Source organism: Anopheles funestus, chromosome 2RL (genome assembly GCF_943734845.2).
Source record: "Anopheles funestus chromosome 2RL, idAnoFuneDA-416_04, whole genome shotgun sequence".
Lineage (NCBI taxonomy): Eukaryota > Metazoa > Arthropoda > Insecta > Diptera > Culicidae > Anopheles > Anopheles funestus.
The window spans coordinates 26,337,532-26,352,161 of record NC_064598.1 but is presented as its reverse complement, the minus strand read 5'-3'; the positions used below and the strand labels follow the sequence as shown (position 1 = coordinate 26,352,161).

Below are 14,630 nucleotides of genomic sequence, written 5' to 3'. Positions count from 1 at the left end.
CTTCCCGACCCAGAGTAGGCCATGGTGAATTACGAAGGAAACTAATTTTTAGATCGACAAATCTGCCTCGCAAGCAGATCGCTTGCATGGGCGAAGGAAAGGGATGCGTGGAAACATTGGAAGAATTTATGATCATCGTAACGGTGCAGTAGCGAACACAACTATACAGCATCTCCTTACAAACGATCTGTAAAATGGAGTAAAATTAAATTTTATTTTATTTTCTCTTTCTGTCCGTACTGCTTTGGCGGGCGTATAATTAGATCACATTCAGAATTTAACAAATTTGCTAAATTCACCAGACGTTTGATCGGAACGCTTGAGGATCGACGCTGCATATTGACGTAGCTGCACAGAATTGTACAATGGAATTCATAATCATGATTAAGCATATATAATTTAACGGTGATCATTTTGTCTTTATCAAAATCTTTATCACTATTTGAAAGAAATCTGAAATGTTGTCACAATTTCAATTATGTCGGGTTTGAATTGTTCTGGATCGAGTTAAACTACTCTTGATTCATTGTAAAAAATTTAAAATCCTCCAATTTGGTCTATGAAACCATCATTTCCTGCCGTTTCCTTCCATTTCCATTGGCCTAGCAAACACCTGCGTTTCCTGCCTTTCGAGTTCTCTTCTTTCGCAGCTACTCGATCTCCGGTTCTGCCGATCGCAATTTTACAATTTTTGAAATTTTGAACCTTCTTCTCCAGAAATGTAAACACATCCGACAGCCGAACCGAAACACATCGGTGAGGTCCATTATTTACTTAGAAGGTGTTCCTTTGCCCTTTTTTCCTCCTCTCACAACTCTACCAAACGGAACAAAGTTTCACCTCGATATGTGTTGGTGATCATTTCCATCGGTGATCGTGATCGGTGTGTCTGTTGCGTACGCGGTGGTTTGTTACGGGCAAATCGCATCGAAATGGTTCCCCTACTCCCCTTTTTCCCACTTCCGCAGGCTTTGCCATTAAGCACAACACCTAAAAAAAAAAATCTTGCCTGCGCACGCGCGCTTGGCCATCGTTTTGCTTCGCTTCATTCCTGCACGGTGACTAACCGTACCGCATTCGTGCACGGTTCTATATTTATCGAATTAAATAATACACACGCGACCGTACGATGCCATCGAACGCAATGGAATATGGCCGGTGCGTGATACATGTGTGCGTGACGCTAGATGTGTGCGGCGCACCCGATACAGGAAACTAGGAGAAAAGGGCACACCGGCAAGAGTGCTGATGATGTACAAAAATAAACCTACCAAATTCGCTGTCGGTTCTGCAGTACCCGCGGAGTGGTGTTTAAAAAATCATACACACGCATACGCACAAACGAAGAAAATTTTGTTCGTCTAAATGAAAAAGTAGAAAAGCAACAAAAGAAAAAAATAATTTCTAATAGCAAATAATCCCAAGATACATCTCTCACCTGACATCTCTTGCATCTGCGGCCAAGTGGATTTGTGCGATGTGTGAACAATGGTAGTCTGCGGATGCAAAATGACATGCATGAACGAATTCTCGAATCTCGTATCGGAGTATTAGCTACACCAGTTAAGGTTGAGTATGATAATTTATTATCATCCATTTTATGGTTGAATCAACTAGCATTCGTTTATGTTTATTACAACTGGGTCGTGTGCTTGCTGGTTAATGTACACTAAATTATTTTTCTCACAGCTTCTTTTTATTTAACTTAATTTATCTTTATAAACTTTTTGCTTCATCAACGATCGAGAGATCGATATTCCGACCTTTTTTAAGTATGTCGCTGCCAGGTGCTTTCCTAAGCACGAGTCCAGATTATAAGGAGAGTTTTATGATTTATCGTGAATTTATATCATTGATTAAAAATACTGTTCAACAGTTATTCGCTTATTTTATTCACCAAAAACATTCCATTCTTCTACGTTGAAAATTTCCCCAAATGCAATGGAGACGCCTGGTGCTCCGTGATGTCATCGTTAATCGAACGACTAAACCGAACGCTGTATTGTCCTTTCGGAACGTTTACACCGATCCATTATAGATCGGATTTCTTGTACTATTTTGTGCAGCTAAAAATACATTCCGTGTCCTGTTGTATGTATTTTCTTTCCCCCTCCTTCCCAGTCCGGTGTCATGATTTCCCACCGTCATCTATGACCTTCTTATCCACAAGTTTGTCAACTGTTTGGAGTCAAACTGGTACACACGGTCGTGTTGGGAAGGAGTTTCTTTCACAGTATATTCATATCTTTCCGAACTTTTTTTTTGCTTCTTATACATGATAAGTTACCAGTATGTTCCACAGAAAACAGTGGCCAATCTCATCGTTTAGACGGAAACATTCATGAAACAGTGAGCGCTCCACAATAGACGAATGGTACGGTGGGTGTAAATAGCGAAGAAAATGTGGCAAATAAGCATTTCCTTTGGACGGCGCAAGTATGAGACAGCGCGCTGAGGTAGGAGAATTTTCGGCTAGCAGCAAAACTCTTTCAGCGGCTTTAAATCATGCGTGTGTGGGCAGCACAAACCAGTGTACGATTGGTTGGAAGTATAATCGTTTTTTTAACCAGCCTGGTACACCAGCAACTATCGTATTGTACATATTTGTTGCGTGCGTGTGAAACACGTTTATCAACGTTCAGCAAAATGGTAACGAATGTAACGCGCCAGTTGCGTAGTTGTCTGGAAAAATCTAGAGGTTTTTTGTGCTCTGTTTAATATTGGAAATGTAATTCAAAGGAATATGTTGTTTATAACTGCCATGTAACGCCTACACGACTTAAAGAAGCATTTTAAAATGAAAAAGAATAGAAGAAAAATTATCTGCTATTATTTTTTACATTAAATTTTTATTTATTTATTAATTTTTCTAAAAGATCCCCATCAAATTTAGTGCTTGAATTAATAAAATAAAATAAAATTTAAATAAGTCAGCCAGAACAAAAATTGTAAAATATTTACATATATTAGTCGATGCATAATAGACTTAAAAAATAAATTTATTGATCCATGAATTTATTTTTCGTTTATTTTACAATAAATAAAAGCTATTAATTATTTTTTTACCGTACAATAAACTCTACAAATAATTTCTGAAGAAAAAACGCTGTTTTTAAACTTTACAGCGTGTACTTGCTCCTTTAATTCAACCACAACTTCGACCATTACCATATGATCAGCGAAGAAGTTGTTTTTGCACGAACTCTCATGAAATGGACCATTGACACATTTTGACAAACGGATCAAAACCGTTTTCCCGATGCCCCAAACAGCCCGAAACCATTCGCAAAAGGGGGCGAAATGGTATCGCTTCGATTGCCAGGTCTGGCCCCATTTCTACGTGACGATTTGTCGTGTTCAACCAGCATGTGAGTAGTAGCAAAAAAAAACCGGTGGGTGTAATAACCAAAAAACCACACAAGAAACCTAAAAATAGGTCGCATAAATAGCATCCGCAGCCAAACAAATGGGTAATTTAAAGCAGGAATGTAGCTGCAAGTACGGTGGCCAGTGCTACGCTGAACAGTGCTTTTGTCTTTTGTGTAGAGAATAAAAAAACAATAGTTAAAATGAAAGAATTTCTGCAAAGCTACTGGCTACTGCTCGCATGCCGTATAGCCGTAGATCGAGCGATCAAGTTAGATTGTGTTTAGTTTTTAAATGAAAAACTCGGCACAAAATAAAACTGCATTAAAATCGCATCCCAACCTTTATTGCTTGCAACTAAATGGCCGTGGATATTGCTCCCCCCACAGGTATACCCATAATGCTTCATTGAGCTTGAAAAATGGTCGTTACCTTTTTGCGCCCCAGCGTGAATGATTAACCACCTGACGGAGCTACTTACGTTGGATACGTTGAATCGTTGAGCTGCGTGGTAGCTTAATGATGATCGCACTACCATCAACGTGCGCGGCTACAAACGCACACGCATACACTCGCAGATGACCTGCGCTGTGTGCAGCAGGCAGCTACTTTTCTAACCGTTATAAATAACAAACGCGATCGTGTCCCAATGGATTCCGTTACCATCCCTTGGTACCGTTGGCTGTGAACGAGCCTTAAAAATTGGCTCCCGACCCAGTTAGTGCCTTTTTGGCCGGGCAGTCGGTGCAACCGACACGCACGGTAAAGAGTGAGAAGCTGATCGTAACACACAAAAAAGTATCGTTGCTTGCGCTTCTCTTACCTGTGCGGCGGCCCGTCCGTTGGCGACGTGCAGGAAAACACTGCCGAGCGTGCGTAGGCCGTTCGAAATTAAGAAATTATATTTATCTGTCACGATATGACGTAGTCTTGGTGGAGCGTGAAATTTTGCTCACCGTAATCTGGTGTGATGAAGCCGGCGTCAGCGGTGACACGCCACATTTAGCTGCCAGCGGTGTACGGCATTCCATCATTTACCCGTTGGATTGTCGGTGCTGATGTGGAGATAGTTAGGAAAGATCATTGTGGAATCAATCAACCAGCTAACAAATAATTGAAAGAATAAAGATTTGTTTTAAATCACACTTAAAATTCTTAGAATAAATTAATGAAAAAAAAAATTTATAAATGACCAGGCGTCTCCATTATAATTGATAATTTACATAAACATTATAAATAATTATTTTTTTCCAATGAAACATTCTTTACATAATGGTTTAAATTTAATATTTTAATAAAACATTTTTTTCAAAGCACACTTAAGATTCTTAGAACAAATTAATGAAAAAAAAGCATTTTTTTATAAATGACAAGGCGTCTCCATTATAATTAATAATGTGCATAAACATTATACGTAATTATTTTTTTTCAACAAAAAAAACTTTAAATGAAGTTTTAATTTTAATCTACGAATCTTTCAATTGTTTTCGAGCATAATATGTTGACTGGTGATAAAAGAAACAAACAATTAAAAATAAAATGTAATCAATTTAAATTCATCATTTCGTAATGGAGACGCCTAGTAGCTTGTAACATTTCACGATATGTTAAATTAATATTTTAGCATGCTAATAAGAATGTAGTTTATGTGGCTAATAAATATCTAAAGAGGAAAAACATATGTAACGGTTAATATTTTTCTTCTCTATCGGTGCCAGCTACCAAACCAAGACTTGCGATCATCGTATACCCGGCCAGAACCAATGTTGCCAATATGAATACAACTTTTTTGGCACGATCAGTACCCTGGCGACAGTTAATCATATTCTGATACGCTATTATTCATGCGACACTCGTCCAAAAATCGATACATAACACTGCGGTGGTGTAATGTGTACATCGCATAGAGATCACATGAGGATCGTTCCGTGCGAAACGATTCACCATGGTATGTACGGCAATTTGTGCGTTTAAAAGTGTAACGGTTGAGCTACCGCATCACTACCGTTCGATTAAGCGTTCTCTAAAATCACGCTCTTCTTATTCTCTTAAGTGATCATACACAGGTAACGAAACGTTGCTATGAGTGTTCATGTTTTGTGACGAATCTATTTGTATTTTATTAAGCAATTAGATCGGATAGTACTGTTTTTTTCTCTTGTCTTTGTCTTCTGGTGGATTGGACATTTTTTCGAGTTTAACATTTTTGCATGATATTGTCTGCGAACAAATCGAACACGCACATCAATGAAAGACATTTCTAGTTTCTAGCACATTTTTTTTTCTTTTCGTTCCTCTGTACTGTACACTTGTTCCAGAGAGATAGTCATAGTGAGGGTGAAGGGTTTTAAGCGTATCCTACATAAACCAGGGCAGAGTTGGGAATAATCAACGACCATTCAACCGTTCTGCGCAGATTAGCCCACGCTCTCTAATACTTCTCACCTTCCCGTATACCCGCGGCGCGGCGGAATTGTGAAGCAGTAAATCCATCTGCGCCTGGTAAGCACAAGCCGGGGCCATCATGCAGAATCGCTGTGCTCCTACGGCAAAAGGGAAAATGTTCGTGTGCGCACTGAAAATAGAACACCAAACCCCGTACGATCGTAACACGATGTGCAATCTTTTGCTGGGGCTACAAACCGAACAGCACACACACATGGGTCCACGCATTAACGTGTGCACGAACGTACCTTAAAGGTGTGGCAGAGTGAGACGGAGCAACAAGTTCGCAACCCACGATCGTGGCCAACTCGGGGAAACCATTTCTAGGCCGGATCTAACGGTCCCGGGTGCTGCTTGATTCAGTCATCGCTTGCAGTGACACTGAGTTCGACGACGGCCGCCGGATCAGTGCGTACATTCATTTTCTTGTAGAAGCAGTAAGTGTTGGTCAAACATCATCTTTGCTATTAAGCGACTTCTGTTATGCTCGTGCAAAACGAAAAAAGCGGAGCATTAATACACACGAAACAACAACGAATTTGTCGCTTTGGTTTGGCACCATAATTGCGTAAAATATTCAGCCCCGTTGTATGATTCGCCCGCTTTGCTGCCGAAACTGAATACCGATAATGTTGTTAAACGTGACTCGTTTAGTGCCCAACACGATCGTTACAAGAGATCGAGACTGGTTCGAAGCTGGTGCTAAATCGTATCGTTACAACACACAAAATTTTCTTCAAGTCTGGCCATTAAAATACAGTGTTCCTGCTAAACTTACCACCGGTCAATATTTGTGTGTGTGTGTGGGGATGTGTTTGTGTCCGTATGTGTGTTTGGTGCGTGTGTGTGGAACAAAAACATGCAGTTACATAATGAATGGTTTTTATGAACGAGAACGATCAGCAAATGGACAACATTAGCCACAGCAAAGCATGGAGATAAGGACTGATAAGGAGCCGAAAGTGATGCCGATGAGTGCGTTAATGGATATGCGACAGTAATGGGGCGAAAGACCCGTGCAAGGATAATGACAAAATGTGTTCAGTTCTGTTTTCAAACCCTTCCCTAAAATGAGGGGAGCTAACAGAAAAAAAAATCGTACGCTGTGCCGCGATGGTGAAATTAGCTATATTTGCTTTGGAGCTATATTTACACCATCGCGGGTCCCTGGGCTTTTTTATTCTATGTGTTTGTGTATGTTCGTGTACGTGTGTTTATGTGAAAAAATGGCTAAGAGGATGCGCAATCGCAAAGCATGTTTTTTTTCGCCAGTACTTGATCACCGGGTTGATCTGGAAGGGAAGATCGTTTTTAAAGAAATTTACTTTACGTTCTTCGAAACGTTGGACAAACTAGCAAACGTGTTAGTGTTAGGCAGTTTGGTGAACTGAAAAAATGGAATAAATTTTGTTCTAATTATTTACTTTTAGTTTTAGAGTAATGGTTTAGTTAGTTTGTGTCTTGAAATGGAATGATCTAGTTTAAGCTTTCATTCCACCCTATAACGAGTTAAAAAAAACTGATTGAAATATAATGCATTTTAGAATTCATATTGAAGCTAAAGACACCCTTAAATGGGTTTCTAATGCATATTATCTTTTATATTTGTTTCATCAGAACCTATTTTTTCGTTTTGAATACCATCTGTGCGATCTTTTAAAATATGCACCATTTTGATTTTTTTAAATTCAGATTAAAAAATTTAAACATTATTTTTTTTGCTTACAAATTTTGTAACGCAAGAAATGCATATGCTGTTTTCTGTGTGTATGTTTTTATTTCTTTGCGAATCCGGTTACGATCGAACCAGATATGGTTAGCCTTGGAAGGGGTAGAAAGACAAAAAAATGTGAGCTCCCGATCGCCACATAGCAGTTTCGTCCCCTAGAGCACTTGCGCTACCATTGCACACACATCGCCCGAAATAGAAGCGTGTGTTGGTGTGTAGGTTTCCTTCTTTTTGCGCGCCCCTGCGTTTGCGCAAAGCGCACTGTGCGTTTCAATGCGAGGCTGCGCGATACCTAGGATAGGCAAAAACCGAACCTAGGATGGATAAGAGATGTAGAGATTTGGTTAAACTAAGATCGAAGAAAATGAAAAACAAAACCACACACTCACACATGCACACGGATAAAATAGAAAGAAAAACAAGATCACACTTCCGACCGATCGTCGCCGTTGGGCGCAAACGAGATTGAGATTAAAAATAGACTTTTCGCTTTCGCGAGACGGCTGCCTGTTGCCTGTTTCTGTTCTTTTTTTTTGCGTGTGTTTGCGTACGTGGCAAAATGGTCAATAGGAACGATGACATTTTTTCTACGCTACGTGTTTTTTTTTCTCGTATCGTCTTCAGCCAGTTCTTCAATACGTGGGTGACATTTTGTAATAGTTGGCACAGTTTGCTTCTTCCCTCCGCCTTTGGTTGCTTGAAAAGCGATGTTACGTTACGGCGAGAAGAAGTTTTTTTTACTGCTCTGTTTGTTTCTTTTTTTGGGGGACTAGATGTAGACTAGAAGAGCAAAGTATTATTTTTTCTGGAAAAAAACGAAGATCGTTTCTCACTTATTACATGTTTTGAACAGGTTGAGCTCCATGTATGTTTTAGTTTATTTTTCTTTCGTTTTCTGGGTCGTTTTCACTCTCTATACCAATTCTGTGGAACCCCGGCTAAGCAGAAATAGATTTTGCTATTTTTAGAACATTGCCACAACGTTCGCCCACAGTTACGGTCCGCGGAAACCTGTTTGTTTCAAATGCTAGATTTTAATATTTTATTTTCATTCAACATCATTGATTGATGGTTTTTTCTTATGTCTTTATTTCATTGTTTTAAATAAACATTTTCTCATTTTTTACAAATATTTTAACTTTTTGTTATATTACAATACTTTTAATTAAGACCAACCCGAATTGCGATTTTACTAACACCTTCTTCTTCCCGTTTCTCTTTTTGCTTTTCCCATACCATCAGGTCTTAGCGTACCCCTGCCACCATGTCTGATGATGAAGAGTATTCGTAAGTATGCAAATGCCACACAAAAGCTCATCTTCACGATCGCACCCAAAGGCAAAGTAAAAAAAAAAACAAACTGAAAACCGAAAAGCACAGTACTGCTCGTTTGACCGTTCGCAACCACCAACTTGCCTTCTCCCGTTTTTGTAAACGTCCACCAGACACCCCACCACCACCACCACTGTTCCAGCTGTAGTTTCCGTTGGTTACTTTACGTTTTGTGCTATTTTGTTTTTACTTTACTACACCCGTTTTTACTTTCGTGTTCTACTGTCTGTCTACACGTTTTGTAAACTTTTCATGTTCCGTTGCCTATTTCGTTTTTTTTAATGTTCTATTTTGTTCACTTGTTTTCACTATACTTTGTGCCGTTGCAATTTGTTTCCTTATTTTTTCATCCCTGTTTTGTTTCGTAGTCTTAAACGTTATTATCTGGCTGTTTAATATCTTTTAAATTAGTTTTTGTTTATCTTCTGCCAGTTGTGTTATTCGTTACTGTTATCGTTTTATTTTTTCTTTTCTTCTCTCTTTTGTATATTACTTTCTGTTTTCGTTAAGCTACTTTCGCTAGCAAATTCGTTACACGCGATCACAATTTTGATGCGCCCGAACCACCTTTTCCAACCATTTTGCTCCATTCTGCCAGTGCCTTTTCATCAATCTGATTCCCTTTTTCGAATGTTCGTTTTGCTGTTTTGTTTAAAAATTATTTTGTTCATCGTTCCCATGCCCGTTGTTCATGAAACATCAGATGCTACATTAAAAAGTGATGAACACTTTTTTCTCTCCTTCCCGTATTGCTGTCGTTTCATAGCTCCTCATGTTCCACCTACCACTTTCGTTCATGCTTCCCTGTTTACGAGAAACGTTTAAGTTGTTTGTTATTTAACAAAGTCCCTTTTTTAATTTTTTCAAAATATTACACAATTTTTTGTGTTTTTATATACTCTTTTTTTCACGTAGCTTATTTCGTTACACACTGTACCGCTTATACTGATTTGTAGAATTTTTGTTTTCTTCGATGTGGTATATTTTTTTTGGCTTTTTAATTTCAAAATACAGAAGCTATTTCAGTCGAGGAATGTGGTATTTTGTATGTTATTTTTAACAGGATTTTGAGCTACCCGGCAAATGGTAACAACGTCGATAGGAAGTTGAAATTTTATTAGAGTGGACAGCACTCCTTTTCAAACCAACCGCCATTAAGCTCAGCTTAAGCAAAGCGGACAAAAATCCGTCGTTCTCTCTGAAGTGCAGATTTTTCTCCTGGTGTGGTTTTGTGGTTTCTCCACCATGCAGATGCATAAATTTGGAAAATGGTATTTTTTTCTCTCCACCCCCGCGCAACAATCTAGCAGATTTACAATCATGAAAACGTGTGGTTCTATTAAAGAGCAAGTGGATGTCCCCTGTTTTTTTCTCTCTCTCTTTTTATCTCTTCTTTCTTACTTTTTGGCTTTCGGAATTCGGAAAAAACAAAATTTAATTAAATAAAAAACAAGACGAATCAATTACGGTTAATGCGATCGAAACCGTAACATATCAAAATTTCCCCCTTTTAATTTTCAATTAATCCAATCCCTTTCTCAACCACAAAACACCATTTCTTTTAGCTCGGAGGAGGAGGTCGTCGAGGAAACCAGAGAAGAACAGTAAGTTCAGCTAAAATGCGTGCCTCCCCAAATGCTTAACCGTGGCACATTGAGGTTCAGTTGTCGTCAAATCTCTCTTGCTCTCTCTCTATCTCTCTCTCTCGCTATTTATCTTTCTCTATGGTTCTCTATATCTTTCTAAATGATAAAGTATCTGCTCTGCTATCTCTGCCATGTTTCTATTTGCGCATCTGCAACGTAAAACAGATGATCTTCAAGTTATCTCTTAATCGTGGATTCATAAATAGATAAATTTAGAATTTTTGCATAAAATTTAATCAAAAAGGAAAATAGCTCACTGTTAAAGTATTGCCATGTAATCAATTGAATTCAGTTTTTAATTTTATTTCTTTGAAAAAGTCAACATTAAAGAGAAATTAACAACAGTCAAACCGTATTCGGCATATACTAAAGTTCGCGATACTCCACGATCCACAGCGATAGTGTAGCTTGGGAACTTCCTGTACTTTTGCAATCGTGACTACGATCGAGTCCGTTTCTAAAACTTATCTAAACGCATTCGCGTACAAGTGCATTTTTAAAACGTATCGATAAAACAAGGATAATTTGCCATTAGATTAGATGTATGAATGTTGTGCAGCCTGATTAGAGTACGAATCTATCTACCAGTTCGTTAATGCCATTAGTATGCTTGAAGAAAAGAACAGAAATTAGAATAAAAATAATGAAGTAGAATACTAATGTTAAAGCTATAGTATCACAAGTATTGCACTATACTAATACTTGTTAATTCACTTCGTATGTCATTTACTCAATAAAATTAGAAAAAAAACAATACGAAATTACTCACATAGTTACAACATTTTATATTCATAGTTTAAAAGGTGATACTACAATTTTCAAAACATTATTCCAAAGAAATTTGCTTTTAAAAACATTGATTCTGCATTCTTCAAAATCGGAATGCTAATGGCTAATGTTGCACCATTCATCAAAATCCCTTTCACTGGTTTTGTTACACTTTTCTTAAGCGCACTGTAGCACACCTGTTCTTTCTATGCACATTTATCTTTTACATTTAAATCTATCTAAATTACCACCAAAACTCCCCCTCATCGCTCAATACACCCCCCTTTTTCCACGCCTTCCCCCTAGTCGTCAACGTCCTCAATTGCGCCCCCCGAAAAAGCAACGAACGCAAAACATTGAAGGAAAATTTCTAAATGTAGAATTTTCTCTCTATTTCCAGGAAGTAAGTCCTCGTGTCCCTGTAGTTACCTAGCCAATATATCCCGCGTTCTGGTTCCGTTTACCTTCATTAGTGTGTATAACATACTGTCCCATACCGTCATCATCCAAACTACTATTACTACTACTACTACCACCAAATATACCCGTAAAAGCGTGTTACTTTCGTATTAAGTAGTACGACTTAGTGTAAGGATAGTGTAAGGATTTACCGTTTTTCTATGTTTTTTTTCATTCTCCCCTTTTGGGGCTTTGGTTCGCCACACCACATACAGTAGCGCGTACCTTTGGATGGAAACTCATGTACTTATATGAAGAGAAGAAAACACAAAATTCGATGTTTTCGTTCAAAGAAGCAATGTTTTATGTGATCATGTCTTTAATAGTAGAAGATGTACAAGAAGTAGGAAAAATATTTAATAATATTAAATGTTGGTAATGATGTCGATAATTGATAATTTACCATGAAACTATTGTTTCTGTTAGTTACATTAACTTTATTTTTTATTCATTATGCTACCAGATTGGTTTTGTACTAATCGTGCCGAACCCATTGGTATGCGTTTCCTTAGTGGAATGTAGCAAAAAAAAACACACACACAATTTGCACCGCTTTCTTGTAACTGATCGTCGAAGTTCATCCGCAAGTGGGTAAAACTTTATTATGTAGTTATTGTATAGAAAACAAAAAAAAAATATAAAACTCCCCCTCCAAAACAAACAAAATACAATCAAATTGGTATCCTTGTGCACGAAATGCTTCTTTTAGAGCGAACAGTAAAAGCAACATAAACTATTGTTTTACTAATTGCGCGAACGTATGTGTGTGTGTATTGTGACTATTTCGAGACAACAACCATTGCCAAAAAAACCCCACTAACCCTTGTAATTAGAACCAAGATTTGTAATGATAAGTACGGGCGTTGAAATGAAAGGAGCGTAAAATGTGGGACAATAAATGTGTTCCAATGTAGCTGAATTTGGTTGATCCAGCGTGGCAAGTACGCGATGATGTTTAAAGTATATCCTTTTCCCTAATTCCTATGAACCGGCACGGTTCTATAGGATGAACACGTTGTACGAACTGATGAAGTAAATGCCACTGAAGAGAAAAAAAAATGGATTCGTCCGATGGAAACTTGGCTTTCATTTCAACGCTTCGCAACGATTTTTACTCGATCGGTATGACTGTTCAGTGACACATCCAGCAACCAACAAGTGAATTACCAACATATTCATTTTTTTCTTAGTTTTAAGTGTATTTTTTTTTTTTTGTTTAATTTTGTTTTCTGTTTTACCATATTTTTTTGTAAACCCATTCTATATGTACATATAATCGATCGACTGTGGTACCATCATTTTGATACCCTGTGTATTTTTTTCTCTCTCTCCTCTCTCTCTCTCTCTCGTTTTATAAACACACACACGCACTTACTCGTTTTTATACGTTTTGCGAACGGATCGCCATTTTTGTTGTTGTGTTGTTGTGTGTACAAAAACCGTTTTGTCATCCCCATCGCCGATATGATCATCACGCCTGGCATCCACGGTATCCACGGTATCCTTGTCATTCGATTCGCTCCGTCCATTCGAAAACCCCCAAAAAAAAAAAACTTCGCGTGCGTGTGTGTGTGTGTGCGTGCACTGCATCGAAATGCATCCCAAAAATGCAACTTCAACTTCCTACAATATATTACTGCCTGCCCAACCTGCCCGTCCGTTCGTCCGTCCGTCCGAACAAAAAACTTGCCTGCTGACACCATCCGACATCCATCCGATTCGTGAACCATGGCTCGGGTTGCGACATGTTTTTTTTTTAAATAATTTTATTTTGTGTAATAAATGTACTGTATCATCTTGCCTCATTTGCCGTTGCCAAACGATGCACCCCACACCCCCCACAACTCATCAAAACACCATCACCACCAACAAACGACAAAAAACATCTTCCCTTCCAACAACCAAAAAAAAAAACGAACAAAACTCATCATACCGTGATACCAAACCAACAAATCCCCACAACTATATTGTAACCAATAATATAAAAAAACGTTTCCAAAAACCACTACTAGGCCGGCAGCAAAATCCGAGTAAGTGAGAGTCACATTTAAAGCCATTTTATGTCCAGCATTTACATTTTGATCAATACGCCGCATCACAAACAATCACACGCAATTCTTTCTCTTTGTTTTTTTTCTCTCTCCTCTCTCTCTCTCTCTCTCTACCACACACACACAATTAACACCTTTATATGGCGCAGCAGGGCACACTAATGCCGGCGTAATTTGGCCCACGTGTACCTGTGTAGCTTTCAATAGCCATTAATACACTACTTTCACTCACATTCACTTCTAAATGGCTTTAGTGCGTTCGTCGCGACGGTTAAAGTTTGGGACAACAATGTGAAGCCCTAGCTGAACTAGAATGCTTGCATACACACAAAAAAAACCGTCTTTACAGCCAAAATGGCGCCTATGAAAGATGCTTACGAACGGCACGAATCCTTTCGGGGAATGCTGCTGTGCCTGGGAGCATTTGTAACGCGTGATCTGTCCGCTTTTTACGAACGCTAGTTTAGGAGTACTTGTTTCATAATACTGATACCTTCGAGAGAAAAAAGGAGTCCTTCAAATTGCAATTGTTGCTCGCTCACATTTTGGAATGAAATTTTCCCTAAAAATTGGCTTTAACTCAATTGTTTTTTTTCGAACACAAATTTAAATTCGTTTCAAATTTCCCCCTAAAACCAAACCAAACAAAATGCTCCTAAACATTACTCTCCATTACTTATCACTCACATCTACAGTTTGCTTTCGCTTTCACGTTTAATTGAGGCCCTTTATCCTGCTGATCGGATCTGTCCTACTGTTTTCATCGTCGTCACTGGCGCCATTTCCCCCATTTCACACTCCCGACAACGGCCGTCATAATGATCGTTCCGGAAT

The 14,630-nt window shown here is 38.4% G+C and overlaps 1 protein-coding gene across 6 annotated transcripts in view; it reads left to right on the top strand.

The window, feature by feature from the left end:
• Positions 1 to 6,116: 6,116 nt before the first annotated feature.
• Positions 6,117 to 14,630, top strand: part of LOC125765326 (troponin T, skeletal muscle) — a 12,497-nt gene continuing 3,983 nt past the window's right edge. For 2 of the 6 annotated variants that reach the window (XM_049430342.1, XM_049430340.1), the window contains exons 1-3: positions 6,117 to 6,248; positions 8,783 to 8,827; positions 10,438 to 10,476. In XM_049430342.1, the coding sequence (XP_049286299.1) occupies positions 8,805 to 8,827; positions 10,438 to 10,476 (62 nt within the window). In that variant the 5' untranslated portion in view covers positions 6,117 to 6,248; positions 8,783 to 8,804. Of the gene's footprint in view, positions 6,249 to 8,782; positions 8,828 to 10,437; positions 10,477 to 13,757; positions 13,776 to 14,630 lie in introns of those variants that run through there. The other 4 variants (XM_049430339.1, XM_049430344.1, XM_049430343.1 and 1 more) reach the window with 4 other exon arrangements.